This window comes from Myotis lucifugus, unplaced genomic scaffold, assembly GCF_000147115.1.
Source record: "Myotis lucifugus unplaced genomic scaffold, Myoluc2.0 scaffold_491, whole genome shotgun sequence".
NCBI classification, from domain to species: Eukaryota; Metazoa; Chordata; class Mammalia; order Chiroptera; family Vespertilionidae; genus Myotis; species Myotis lucifugus.
Window position 1 is genome coordinate 111,457 of NW_005871539.1, and position 14,604 is coordinate 126,060.

The following is a 14,604-nucleotide window of genomic DNA, read 5'->3' on the forward strand; positions in this document are numbered from 1 at the left end:
AAAGGAAGTTGAGTTCAATAAAATGATTTCAAGGTGGGAAGTAAGAGGTGAAGGTAAGAGAAATGGGGTGATATAATTAATACACGGGCCACAACCACTTGAACAATTCATTCGCGTGGCTGAGATGCCCACTGAACCAATGGAATTTGAGTACTTTCTATGTACCATCTTAGCTGATCTGTTGTCTCTGTGCTGGCACAGAGTAGTCAGTATGGCTGAATGCATGAATTATTGTAGTTCATTAGATACACGTCAAGAACTTTTGTGATATGGCTTATATGTGGTCCGGATTTCAGTATGTATGTGTTACCATTTTTTATTGCCACCATTATAAGATGTAAGGAAAGTGATGGTTGTTACCTTTACTTTAGAGGTGAGCAAACTACAATCATTTTAGTCCAGGTTCTGGTACACACAGGGAATTACACAGCCAGGACCGTCCACTATTGTGTTAGGCCCCTGGTCGGCAAACTGCGGCTCGCGAGCCACATGCGGCTTTTTGGCCCCTTGAGTGTGGCTCTTCCTAAGCCTTAGGAGTACCCTAATTAAGTTCATAACAATGTACCTACCTATATAGTTTAAGTTTAAAAAATTTGGCTCTCAAAAGAAATTTCAATCGTTGTACTGTTGATATTTGGCTCTGTTGACTAATGAGTTTGCCAACCACTGGCTTAGGCAATTTGAGGAGAGGCATCCTTTCTACTCTTAAGTGGCTTGCAGTCTAATTAGAGAAATACTATGCATTTACAAAAATCACTACATCTTACTGTAGAGCTCCCCGCAAATACCTCTCCAGTGTTTTCCATGCTCACGGCCTTATTCTAGCCATTATCTCCAATTGGGCCAGTAACACTTCCTCTCTCCTGTCTCCTTAAATACTGTTGGAGGGATTACCTAGTCATGTCATTCTCTAGGTTAAAAACTTCAGGTTTCCTGGGTCTAACTGTAGAAAGCCCATGCACCTTAGCATGCATTTGGGACCCTTTCTGATTTATTTCTTCAAGCTGTCTTTCCTGTATCCGTCATAGACAGCGCAGTTCCACCATGCTCTGCCACTCACCCTGACCCAGATGGTTGTGCCATCCCCTGTGCCCACGTATGTGCTCATGCTGTTCCCTCTGTTACCCATTATTTTTACAGCAGCAGAAGTTGCTTATTTTTTTAAGACCTTATTTATTGAATTTAGACATCTTTTCTATCCTCCCCAAGCAAACTTAGGAATGGGGTCTCTATTTCCCTCTTCAGTTTATTCAAATTGCAAGTATGATAGTAACAAAATCAGTAATAATAAAACATTCACTGAGTGTTTAGTTTGTGCCAGTCATGTAGGTAAATGTCACAGTAACCTTTTGGTGAGATATAGGTATTTTCCCCATTTTTCAGGTGAGGAAACTGAGGCTGGGCAGTTAGGTGACTGCCCAGCTCACACAGTTAGAAAGGGCTCTACACTACGGCACTACCACTCAAGGGGGACACCATGTCTTGTTCCCATTTGTATTTCCAGAGACTGGCCCATGGTTTGTGTTTCACTGACTGAGCTTAGTGTTCTTCATCTTTTAAAATGGGTAATAATACCCTTCTTACCTTAAAAAATTGTTTGGAGCAAGGGTCAGCAAATCTGGCCAGCCACCCATTTTTGTAAATAAAGTTCTATTGGAACACATCCATTCATTCACTTACGTATTGTCCGTGGCCACTTTTGTACTACAGTGGCAAAATTAAGTAGTTGTAGCAGTGACCGTGTGGCCTCCAAAGCCTAAAGAATTTACTCTCTGGCCCTTTATAGACAAACTTTGCTGACTCCTGGTTTAGGAGTTTTAATATATTGCTATTTTGTGTAAGTGCTTTGATTTTTAAACATAGGAGACCGTTATCACTGTTTCTACTTAAAGAATAAAAAGAAAAATCTGGATTTTATGATCATTTAAACATAGGCTGGAATGAAACTGAATAATATCACTTTATACTAGTATTCATGTGGTACTGTCCATGTGAATTATTCACATGGACATTTTTATTAAACATTTTAAACCAAATTAATAATAAAGGCAAAGTTTTAGGGGGATTCATGACTTAATAGAAAAAATATAACCCCGAATTAAAAGATGCTGTCCTAATGGAAAGAGGGAGTCTCACGGTGGAAAGCTGCTTTTGAATGAATGGCCTTGCCCTGCAGCAGACCTGAGACGAGGCAGATGTGTTCAAATACGCTTGCAGTAAAGGCTCCGTGCAGAGAACAGAATTAAACGGAACATGGGCCTTGATGGGTAATAGTCTGATGCAGCTTGTCACCTGCCACTGGAATCACCCTTTTTAGCTCTTGGTCTGGTCTCCTTCACTTGGCAAGTGGCTTTGTAATAACTCCACTCCCAGGAGCACAGTCCCAGGTCCCGACCAGAGGCCCCGACCACGCCACCTCAGTTCAGATTTCCAGTCGGCTTCCAACGTGAAAGAAATAACCTCATTCCCTCAGGGGCACCCTACCTCTGACCCTCAATTTTTTCAGGGACGAGCCTATCTATCAGAGGAGAATGCAGTAACTCAAGCATTCTTACAGGAAATATACACATGGTGGCACTCATGTAAGTATTTTAGCATAACCAACTTTCATTTACCAAAAAAGTGAGCCTGATTAAAGCAGAAAGGATTAAGAACTTAATTTAGAACACTTTTTAGCCATTCGTCTTATCTGTCTTGATACATGAAATTATTAAAATGGAATTTCTTTTTAAAGCATTTTATTATTTAAACGTTTACTCCTCCAAACTAAGTATTCCGCCAATGAATGAAGTTTATGACTTCAAATGCTTGCTTTTGTTCGTTTATTTCACTCACTTGATGAAACCAGGTACATTTAAACAGTGTAGGGCCCTGAGATCACATCATATTATTGTCCACATGAATGTGATGAGCTTTACAGTCTGTTTCCTTTTGTTTGTATTTATTTTTCATTGTGGCAGTAATGGTTCCTAAAGGCATTTTTAAAAGAGAACTTCTCTCTCATTTGTTGGTACTCTTGTGGTGAATGCAGAAACATTTTCTGTTTTGATGAATGCAGAGCACTGGCAAGTTCTTATATGGATAAAATAAAAAGATTTCTTATACCCATGTTTCATATTTTGCTTTCAAGGATGACATATTTACTTTCTTTCCTCTGAAAATTTTCTCTCACTCTTTAGAGTAAAATTACCTGCGGTGCCACTAAGATAAAATATTGTATCATTTGAATTACACATAATTATTGATTAGTGCCTAAAATAACTTTGATGGATTACAACTCTTTTATTGGCATTTCCTGTGATTGAGCATTGTTTTATACTGTGTTAGATATGTGACAGGCCCTAGCTGGTTTGGCTCAGTGGATACAGCGTCGGCCTATGGACTGAAGGTCCCAGGTTCGATTCTGGACAAGGGCACATACCCGTGTTGTGGGCTTGATCCCCAGTGTGGGGCCTGCATCAGGCAACCAATCAATGATTCTCTTTCATCATTGATGTTTCTATTTCTCTCTCCCTCTCTCTTCCTCTCTGAAATCAATAAAAATAGTTTTCAAAAAAAGATATGTGACAGTTGACTATAAAGCAAGGAGTTTGTGTATTTCTGTTGTGCTAAAACTTTAAAATCTATATAACGTAGAATAAACAATTTAGAAGTTGAATCATGTTGAAATAGTAATAAGGAAATTTAACATTAGTATCTGTCTCTATAGTGAAAATATAAAATATTATTAAGCCCTATCCGGCTTGGCTCAGTGGATAGAGCATCGGCCTGCAGACTCAAGGGTCCCGGGTTCGATTCCGGTCAAGGGCATGTACGTTGGTTGCAGGCACATCCCCAGTGGGGAGTGTGCCAGAGGCAGCTGATCGATGTTTCCAACTCTCTATCCCTCTCCCTTCCTCTCTGTAAAAAATCAGTAAAATATATTTTTAAAGTATTATTAATATTTTTACAAGTAAATTTGTTTGCATGCCTCTATTTATTAGAAAGAACTAATAAAGCATTGCATATTTATATAGAGACAGGTGTCTCATGTTCTCAAGTAATGATATGTGTTAAAGGTATCTTTCTACAGAAAGCTTAGAAAAATAGAACTGGTTTCTTAAACAGTGACAAACATAGTGTTTAGAATCTACGTTTGTCCATTAATACAAAATTGATTATTGTTGAAACATTTTAGGTAACTCTTAAACATAATAATATGTTTTGAGGGTTATTCATGAACATTATTGGTCTTCCTTTATTTAGCTATGTGTATTTACTCTCACATCATTATAGGTGAGCTGTAAGAAATAAAACTCAAGTCCATCCATTTTTCTTCTTGTTAATAATGCTGCTAAAAGTTTGGTGATAAAATAGGTTAAGCATTTTCTGAGGGAATGCATGCCCTCAAAATTTTCCCAGCTCTCTCCTCCCCTTTATTCTCTTGTATATTTTTGGAGGACTCCAAACAGCTTGTGTGAGAGATAATATCTGATTAGAAATTAAAGCAGAAATACTTAGAACACTAAAATATAAAAGTACACATTCCACTGCTTTCAGAGGGATGACATCATTACAGGTCACGCAGCCTCTGGAAAATTCCACCGTGTACTCATGAGATGAGAGAGAAAAGGCAAATAACCTATTTGGGTTTTTTTATGAAATAGTTTTTACCTCCCAGACTCTCTGAAAAGGTCATGGGGACCCCCCAGGAGTATTCAGACAATACTTTGAGACCTGCTGTCATGGGTAACTGAAAGATGATCAAATCTTTAATTGTTATATATTTGCATGTATTTGACTTTTGCAAAGCTCCTCCTAATGATGTAGTTTTAAAAATATGAGCCAATCGGGAAGAATATTTATGTGCATATGTCAAAAGGCTAATTTTCTTTTTTGTCTCCAGTTATGGAAATTCTTGAAGCCCGATACTCCATTAGCATCTCGGATTTCTAAGCAATGGTGTGAAATTGGCTTCCAAGGTGATGATCCTAAAACGGATTTTCGAGGAATGGGACTTCTGGGACTGTACAATTTGCAGTAAGTAAATGAAGAATGGGTAAGTGTTAGAGCGAGGCTCTGGTCTCCTCAGGCCGAAATGATAAAATTGAGTTATTAGTTCCAAAAGCTACTTCCAAGAAGATTCCAAGAAAACATTCCAGTCCTCTGAGAGATAACTCAGGCTCATGAAAGTTAAAAAGCTACCCTCTTACCCTAGCTGGTTTGACTCAGTGGGTAGAGCGTCAGCCTGCAGACTGAAGGGTCCCAGATTCAATTCTGGTCAAGGGCACATGCCCAGGTTGCAGGTTAGATTCTCCAGTAGGGGGCGTGCAGGAAGCAGCCAATCAATGACTCTCTCATCATTGATGTTTCTATCTCTCCCTCTCCCTTTCTCTCTGAAATCAATAAAAATGTATTTTTTAAAAAATTTATTTTTTTAAAGAAAAGCTACCATCTTACTTTGATCTGGCAAACTAGATGGATTCTTTTAAGCAAATCTCAAATGTATTTATTTAAATTTTTTATTATGAAAAATGTTACATATATATAACAACAGAGAGAAGATTATAAAGAACTCCCCTTATACTAATCACCCAGATTCAGTAATTATCAAGGTTTTTAAATACTTGTCATATTTGTTTTTGGAGGTAGACGCATGTTAATGAAAATCTTACACTGTTTTTCATTTCACTGTTAAGTTTTTTAAAAAAACATGAGTAATTAGTTTCCATTGACCCAAATGCCAATATCACATTTATCAAAATTAATAATAATTTCTTAGTGTCCTCTATATTTAGTCCATATTCAAATTTCCCAGTTCTCTCAAAAATCTCTTTTTATAGCTGGTTTGTTCTAACCAATTGTATACATTGTACTTGGTTATTATGTGTCTCCGGTCTTTTTCAGTTGGAGCAGTTTCTCTCCCACTGCCCTCTCTCTCCCTTTGACCCCTCTGCTGTGCTGTTAGCTTGTGCAAGTTCCCCAGCCGATTGTCCTGTAAAATGTCCCACGGTCTAGATTTGCCTGTTTGCATTTATACCCATCCCCTCCGTGTCCTGAAAGTCACAGGTTTCAAGAGGTTCAGGTTGATGTCACGGTGGGAGGCCTGCAGTGTCCCCAGTCGGTTCCCAGGCTGAGATGGGTCAGAGGCATCAAAGTTTGACGGCTGCATCGTAAAGTCCCCACCGGCCCTTTATCTAACCATTTCCTTCTTCAGTAGTCTTCACTGAACCAATTAATTAATTGTGCAAAAAATGATTTTCTAATTCTGTCATTCTTCCCACAGTCGTTGGCTGGAATTCTGTAGAGATTCAGTTTCCTTTATCCACTATGGTTATTTGGTTTATCTAAAATATGGGCAGGACAGATGCTCACTAAATAAGTTGCCAATTTTTAGCACAAGGCCTTGGTACCCTAGTTCCCATGTTAGTGATCAAAAATGTTTTGGGGAGTATCTCTTTACATTTTAAATATTATTTTTAATCCTGGTTTTTATATGTTTACTGTGATTCAAATAATTTTGCTCATTTTTTTTTCAAGCTTAAGTTGAGTCATTTGTGGTCATTCTTTTTCAAGCCAAAGGGAGTCCTTTTATGGTAGTTCTTGTATCCTTTGACACACCCTGAAAGTGAGAATAGTGATATATTTTTTAAATCCTCATTGAAGATGTGTTTTTATTGATTTGAGAGAAAGGGAGAGAGAGAGAGAACACCAATGTGAGAGAGAAACATCGATTGGCTGCCTCCCCTACGTGAAATTTTCTGAAACAAAATTCAAGAGCTTGTTTTATTCTTTAGAATTATGCAGGAAATGTATTCACATCAAATTAAATAACGTGCTATAGTTTCATTTTCTAGGAAACTTCATTTCCTCCTTTTCCCCAGAACTAAGTTTTATTTTTAACATCTCTAAGCTCTAGAGATTTTCCAATTATTCAGAATTCAAATACTCCATGAATATTCCCCAAGAAAAATGCATCCTGTATCCTCTAGTCTCCTCCTTTCTGTGCCCTTTGTCTGTCGAAGTCCCTCCTCATGTCCCTTCTTCCAGACTTTTCTGCCTTATGAGGGGCCTCTTTCTGGCCCCCTCACCTATAACCCTCTTAATGAGGATATCTTGGGCTCTCTAGGGAATGGCAAAGTTCATAATTATATTTGCAAACCTACTGTAATCATTCCCAAGTCTATATGAGTATCACAACTACCCTATCATACTGTCATTGGGAAAATTCTAATCAAGTAAGCTGTTATCTGGAGGAGCTGAAACAGGTGACAATCTTACGCTAGTGTCCATCTCTGAATTCAAATGGCCTCCAATCGGGTTAAAGTGAATGTATTCAGCAAGTATGGAGTTACGGTTTCCTTCCTCCAACTGCAGGTATTTTGCGGAAAGGGACGCCACAGCAGCTCAGCAGGTCCTCTCTGACTCTCTTCATCCAAAATGCAGGTAATTTTTGAAAAGGTGGATTAGGCTTTATGGATGAGGTAGAATTAACTTCATCTCCTACATGGGTCTGTTGGTGAGCTTCTCAGGAGTCACACCACCAAAAGTGAGGCTTGAAGCTCCTTCAAACAACCCCTTCTGACAGATTCTGAATAGACAGTTAAAACTTCAGGTACTGATTTGCCTTAGCTCTACATGCAAGCGATTATTAAATTAGCTGGCATGAGGTAAAGGCCTTAATTACCATAAAGTTCTGCCTTACAAACACTATGGAATGACTTGTGTTTTAAAGTATATTTGCACATTTACATATCACTCTATATGATTGCCTAGGGTTTTCTGTGCATATTGTTTTTGTTGATGTTAAATGGAAATCATAAGCCTGAAACATGCTGTTCTTTGTGAATTAAATGGATATAACCTACAAAAAATCTTCAGGTACTTACGGGATTGAGGATGTAAAATGGAACCATAAGAGTGAGATATGTATTTAAAGGGAATGATATAATCACTGTTGTCCAGGAAGACGGAGGAGGTAAGCATAGAAGGAGAAAGTAGAGTCTGGAAGAAAAAGTTCAGAGACAAGGTGTGTGAGGGGGATTGGAGGGGAGGATGAAAGTCATGAAGTCAGGGACTAACTGAAAAGTCTGGAATTGCTGAGGCTTTTCTTTTTTTTAAATAAAATTCTAGGTTCTAAATTATTTGTACTTTTGTTTACCTTTCTAATTTTTTTCTTTACCTGATTACATGAAGGGATATCACTAAAGAGGAAATAAGGTATTTTTTTTCTTTGCTTTGTGTTTTGTTGCTTTTATTTTCTTTTAGAATAAGTATAAGCAAAATTTTTTAAAGAAATATAGGTTCATGAAAATCTTTCAAAAAGCAAGCACTTTCTATCTTTTAATTTAATATAGTATATTATATTTTGGCTCTGTTTTAAGGCGAGAAAAACCAGGTTGAACCAACCTGATAGGTAATGTCAAAACCCCTTTCTACAACCATGGCTATACCTGCTTGGAGCAACATTTTGAACACTTCATCTAAAGGCTGACCACCTCTCCACACATGCTCTGACCCCATCCACTCCCTGAGGTGGACGTTTTATGTGGGAATTCTGTTGCACAGAACAAATTTTCTCTTCTATTAATGCATTTCTCATTTCATTATTACATATAGTAGTTATATATGCTTTAGTCATTCTTATTATAAGGAGTTCTGCTATTTTGCAATTGTGGTTTTGTATCACTTTTTCTCCCCAGCATGGCAAGCTCCTTGTTAGTGATCATGTTTTCTAACTAAATCCTAGGTTTTATCACATCATTCTCAAAATTCAGAAGCAGGTTGGCTTTGGGGTTCCCCTCCCCAAAGTACTATTATACTTATTCTAGCTTCTGTTATCTAAGGCTCCTTTAATTATACTACTCAAATTTATATTTGTGATCTTTCATAAGAAATTATTATTTTCTTTTATCTTTACTTTGGGAAACCACTAAAGTCACTCCTCTCCTTCTTGATATATTACATGGCTAAAATCGAGCTATGTTGATTTTTAACGACACTGCGTGAATTGCATATTTCTGAGATGCAGAGGCTCTGAACTCCCTCTAATTAAAATTGACTGAAGTCTGTGTGCAATGTCAGGTGGCATTCCCAGAGGAGCATCGGCCAGAGGACACGAATCCTCCAGGGTCCTTGGGAAGAGACAATAAGCTTAAAATACTTTTTGATTAACCATTGCAGGGGGATTAATTTTGTCTATCAGCCATTCTCAGAGAAAGGCTTTATAGTTTTACCTCCCACATCAGCATCAGAGAGGAAGTATTTGAGGGTTTGTGTGATTAAGAAGACACTAGCATGTGCCTGTGTGCGCACACAGGGCATGTACATAAAACTACAATGCTTTGTCCCTCAAGCTACAATAAAATTGTTCAAATATGGATCACTTCAAATTGGTGGTAAATTTTACTGGATACAAGCCAGAGTGTTTTGAAAATGTTACTGTCCTTCACTGATAGTTGAAAAAAAAGTAGGGTGTCCCCCCAAAATGTATACACATACTTTGAATAATTATAAAGGCAGTGTTTATTAAAAATACATTTTATTTTCAGAATTGAGCTATCAACTGTTAAAGTATGCATACATTTTTTGAGATACCTGTATATTGGCCAATGTGATAGCAACATGGGTTCTGTCAGGCCCTAAACATTTCAGGTGTTCAACAAGGAGAAGCCTATAGATACTCAGAAAAACTCTCTCCTGTCTGTCCGTCAGCAAGCAGTAGACACCACTGCTTGTGGGAACATCCATCCATCAAATCCTGAAGTAACTTGAGGAATAAAAGTAGATTCAAGTTTAAAGGAGAATTTTGACTGTTAGGTTTTGTTTGTTTGTTTGTTTGTTTGTTTGTTTCGGGGGGAGGACATGTGGGTGTGCTAGTGTGTGTGAGTGTGTGTGTGTGTGTGTGTGTGTGTGTATGTTTCCTGAAGAGAAGGATTCATTCTTTTGGGGTCAGGATATTCTACAGGTAATCAAATGAGTGGAGGTTGTTTGGGCTTCTCTTATATTTTCAATGCAGATAGAGATTTAATAAATATGGAAAAGACTGTGTATTTACAAAGATTTGTTGAAGAGAAAATAGGTGCTTATAAATTCACTTATATAAAGTTTCTTAAATTTCACACACACCCTAGCTGGTTTGGCTCAGTGGATAGAGCGTTGACCTGCATACTGAAAAGTCCCAGGTTCGATTCTGGTCAAAGCACATGCCTGGGTTGTGGGCCCAATCCCCAGTAGGGGGCGTGCAGGAGGCAGCCAATCAGTGCTTCTCTCTCATCATTGATGTATCTATCTTTCTCTCCCTCTCCCTTCCTCTCTGAACTCAATAAAAATATATTTTTAAAAAATTTCACACACAACTCATTTTAATTTGATTATGAGTCTTTTAAGGTAAAAGTGTCCTGATGCCTCTTTGGCTGATTGGTTGCTTTGTTGGCGGTCAGTCACACTTTAAAAAGAGGTGACATTTATTTTCACATGAATTAAAGATAGTTACTTTGGATTATAGGTAGTCATTTACAAGGTAGAAAGTACATATAGATAAATATAAACTTTGCATTGTGTTCTTGTGGTGTTGTGCTGTGTGTATTACATGTGTGTCTTTTAATGTAGTGTTTGCCGTGTACTATATAAAACTCTCTCCTACTTGGAAGCTAAATGTTTATAACTCTAGTTTTAAAATTGTATTTAGTTCCAATGCTAACCACGATTTAGCGTAAAACACTGAATGAGGTCCCATTAACCACAATGAAGAGTGGATGTGGTTCCTGCCTACAAGACGTTAGCAATATGGAGGGGGTGAGGATTGCTCACACAGTAATAGAATGCAAGGCGGTATTTTCAGAATGCTTCCATGATGGGACCCTTTCTTCAAACAGCCTTGTTCAGAAGCTCAAATTATAAAATGGATTAAAAGTGGAATTTCTATGGCTTAATTGTCCTCGCTTAACCAGAGGAAATGCCATAGCACTTGTTCAGACAGAATTTTTAAAACCTATGTAGTATTCCTCCATCCTTCTCTTTCTTCCTTCCTTTTTTCTTCTCCTTCCTTCCTCCCTCCCTTCCTTCCTTCCTCCTCTTCACTAAATCTACTTATTTATCAATAAATATTTATTCGGTATCTGCTGTGTGCCAGACATCACAAACAAGGCTGAGTAGGATAAATGCCAAGACATAAAACCAAACATGAGGAATCATGAGAGTGAGGTGGCACCTAGTTAGAGGAGAGGGTTCGTGGAAGTCATGTTTCCTAATTAATAATAGTACAAAAGAGTATCATAATGTTTGGCCATTAGGGCTATCTCCCAAAGCTGAACTAAAGTGAGCAGGGAATAAGTAGCATAGCTTTAAACAATTCCATTTCTAAGCTCCATATCAATTGTATTGTGGCTTTTTTAATGGACAACATTTTCATGGGTTTCTGTTTGATAACCGAGTTACAGACATCTGTGTAACCGTTTAAACATGAACATAAAGGGAACAAGTACCAATTAGAGATTAAATCTTATTTATTTATTTATTCATTCATTCAGCAAATTCAGCAAAGCAGAATGGCAGCAGAAAAGGATGGACAAAGCAATTGGGTGAGTGTTGGATTTCTGAACCAGAACAAAAATGTCTGAGAAGCTCTGTCAGAGATGACAAGGATGAAGATCTACTTGTCCTGATGGAAATATATAATCCAGTTGAATTTTTAAAAGGATGGTTTATGTTTTTGGATATATTTGTATTTGCGTGATTATATAAGACTACTTTGCCTGTCACCAACTGCAAGGTTTAGAAACTATATGAAAATCATTTCAGAAATCATTCATAATTGTATTTGGTAGTTTTCTTTTAAGGATTTCTATCAAGTATAGGCATTTAGATAAAATTTACTTTAGAAGTTTTTTTTTTATAATGCCCATTTTATCTAAAAATATTTTGAACAGCGACCTTGTTTTAAATGTACTGGATATATATTGCCAGATGGGACTTAATAACTGTTTCATTTAATTTTTATAGACAGGTAGAAAGGGGACTAGAAAATATACCCTGAGCATTAAAATATTTATATTTTTTCTAATTTTAAAAGTAATATAGATTTATTATAGATAATTTAGAAAATATAGGAAAGTAAACCAAAAAATCACCCCAATATTATTACTTTAACATACCCATATTAGTATTTCATCCTAGCCTGCTTTCTGTACACATTTGTGCGTGTGTGTGTATAATAAAACTGGGCTTGTTCAATACATAATGTTCTATATTCTGCTTAGATAGTCTTTTATTGTCTGAATATATTATATGAGATTACCATAATTTAAGTCACCAATCACCTTTTTAGGATATTTGCATAGTTTCCAAGACCTTTCCATAATACTAGTAAATAAAACTATAATGAATATCCTTGCATATGAAGCTTTGTCAATTTCCGATTTTTTTCTCTTGTATATTTGGAATTGGAATTTCCAGACAAAGCATTCTCTTAGTCTGCATTATTGAAATTTTTTGATAAATTGCAAAATTCAGGGTTTTGGTAAGGTGAAGAGGGAAGGGAAGCCTGCCACTCTGATAATTTAATAATCAAATGATCATATTTTTAAATGTGACACACATTGCCTTGTGGTTTGCACTTTACAGGTACTCCTTTGCAATCGTGGGCATCAATATAACTGACCTGGCATATAATCTACTGGTGAGCGGAGCTCTGAAGACCCATTTCTATAACATCGCACCAGAAGCTCCAACGTTGTCTCACTTCCAACAAACATTCTGTAAGTGTCCATTGCTTCATTATCATTGGAGGTTTCTATACAATGCTCTAGACAAGGGTCGAAGCTGAGATATCTTTGTGATTTAGCTGCTTTGGAGACTTTTGATTTTTTTGTCCTCTTTCACAGCCTGTGCATAATATCCAATGTATCTGTTTTTGGTCAGACTTAAAGACATCATGGAGATCTCTCTCTCTCCCTTTGGTCCAGCATGACATAGCACTTAAGAGTTCAGGCTCTGACAACAACCTGAGTTGACTCCCAAGTCAATGTTTACTAACCTCTCTAATCCTTAGTTATCTCATCTATAAAAAATAAGTCGTTTCCTTACAGAGCTATGAAGGTAAAATTATTAACTAGCTCCATAGTGCTCAGTGGACATTAGAAAGAGGAAATGTTGGTTTACATGGGTTTACATTCTGATCTAGATCTCCCCAGTGAAATAGCCCAGTCATATCACTCTACAGTCATGCTCACAGTCACCAAGCCCTACTTATGTGCTCAGAGCTTCCAATCAGCTTTTAGTCCAACTAGCTTTTTATTCAGTCAAAACTATTCACAGACAGCCAAGGGTTGTCAAATGTCTGTGTGTGGTGGTTAAACACATCCTCAAATTTTTGATACTCCTCCCACTTAGAAGTAAGAGTGGAAGGGGGATGTCCCTCTCGTCCCTTGAAACTGGTCTGACTGATTGGATGAATTGAGTGTAGCAGAATTCTACTGAGACTAGATCAGAAGAGACTGGATGGTCTGTTCGATGCTTCTGTGTCTCTGGATCTATTTTAGTTCATCAGTTTATATTGTTCATTATATTCCACAAATGAGTGAGATTGTGTGATATTTATCTTTCTCTGACTGGCTTATTTCCCTTAACATAATGCTCTCTAGGTCTATCCATGCTGTTGCAAATGGTTCCTTCTTTTTCACAGCAGTGTAGTATTCCACTGTGTAGATGTACCACTGTTTTTTAATCCACTCATCTGCTGATGGGCACTGAGGCTGTTTCCAAATCTTAGCTATGGCGAATTGTGCTGCTATGAACATAGGGGTGCATATATCCTTTCTGATTGGTGTTCCTGGTTTCTTGGGATATATTCCTAGAAGTGGAATTACTGGGTCAAATGTCAGTTCCATTTTTAATTTTCTTGAGGAAACTCCATACTGTTTTCCACAGTGGCTGCACCAGTCTGCATTCCCACCAGCAGTGCATGAGGGTTCCTTTTTCTCCACATCCTCGCCAGCACTTTGTTGCTTGTTGATTTGTTACTGATAGCCATTCTGACAGGCAAGAGATGGTATATCATTGTTTTGATTTGCATCTCTTGGATGATTAGTGACTTTGAGCATGTTTTCATATGTCTCTTGGCCTTCTGTAGGTCCTATTTCAAAATGAGTCTACTTAGGTCTTTTGTCCATTTTTTGACTGGATTATTTATCTTCCTTTTGTTAAGTTGTATGAGTTCCCCATAAATTTTGGAGATTAAACCCTTATCGGTGATAACATTGGAAAATATGTTCTCCCACGCAGTGGGCTCTCTTGTTGTTTTGTTGATGGTTTCTTTTGCTGTGCAGAAGCTTTTTATTTTGATGTAGTCCCATTTGTTTATTTTCTCCTTAGTTCCCACTGCCCTAGGAGCTGTATCAGTAAAGATATTGCTACGACACATGTATGATATTTTGCTGTCTATGGATTCTTCTAAGATTTTTTATGGTTCCCATCTTACGTTTAAGTCCTTTATCCATTTTGAGTTTATTTTTGTGTATGGTGTAAGTTGGTGGTCTAGTTTCATTTTTTTTGCATGTAACTGCCCAATTATATTTAAAACCTAAAGGGAATATGATTTCCAAGTTAGAATTCTATGTCCAGTCT

At 37.4% G+C, this 14,604-nt stretch overlaps 1 protein-coding gene across 2 annotated transcripts in view; it reads left to right on the forward strand.

The window, feature by feature from the left end:
• Positions 1-14,604, forward strand: part of ELMOD1 (ELMO domain containing 1) — a 43,833-nt gene that overhangs the window by 21,584 nt on the left and 7,645 nt on the right. For both annotated transcript variants that reach the window (XM_023744838.1, XM_023744837.1), the window contains exons 7-11: positions 4,886-5,019; positions 7,357-7,425; positions 8,176-8,199; positions 11,511-11,561; positions 12,604-12,737. In XM_023744838.1, the coding sequence (XP_023600606.1) occupies positions 4,886-5,019; positions 7,357-7,425; positions 8,176-8,199; positions 11,511-11,561; positions 12,604-12,737 (412 nt within the window). The remainder of the gene's footprint in view (positions 1-4,885; positions 5,020-7,356; positions 7,426-8,175; positions 8,200-11,510; positions 11,562-12,603; positions 12,738-14,604) is intronic.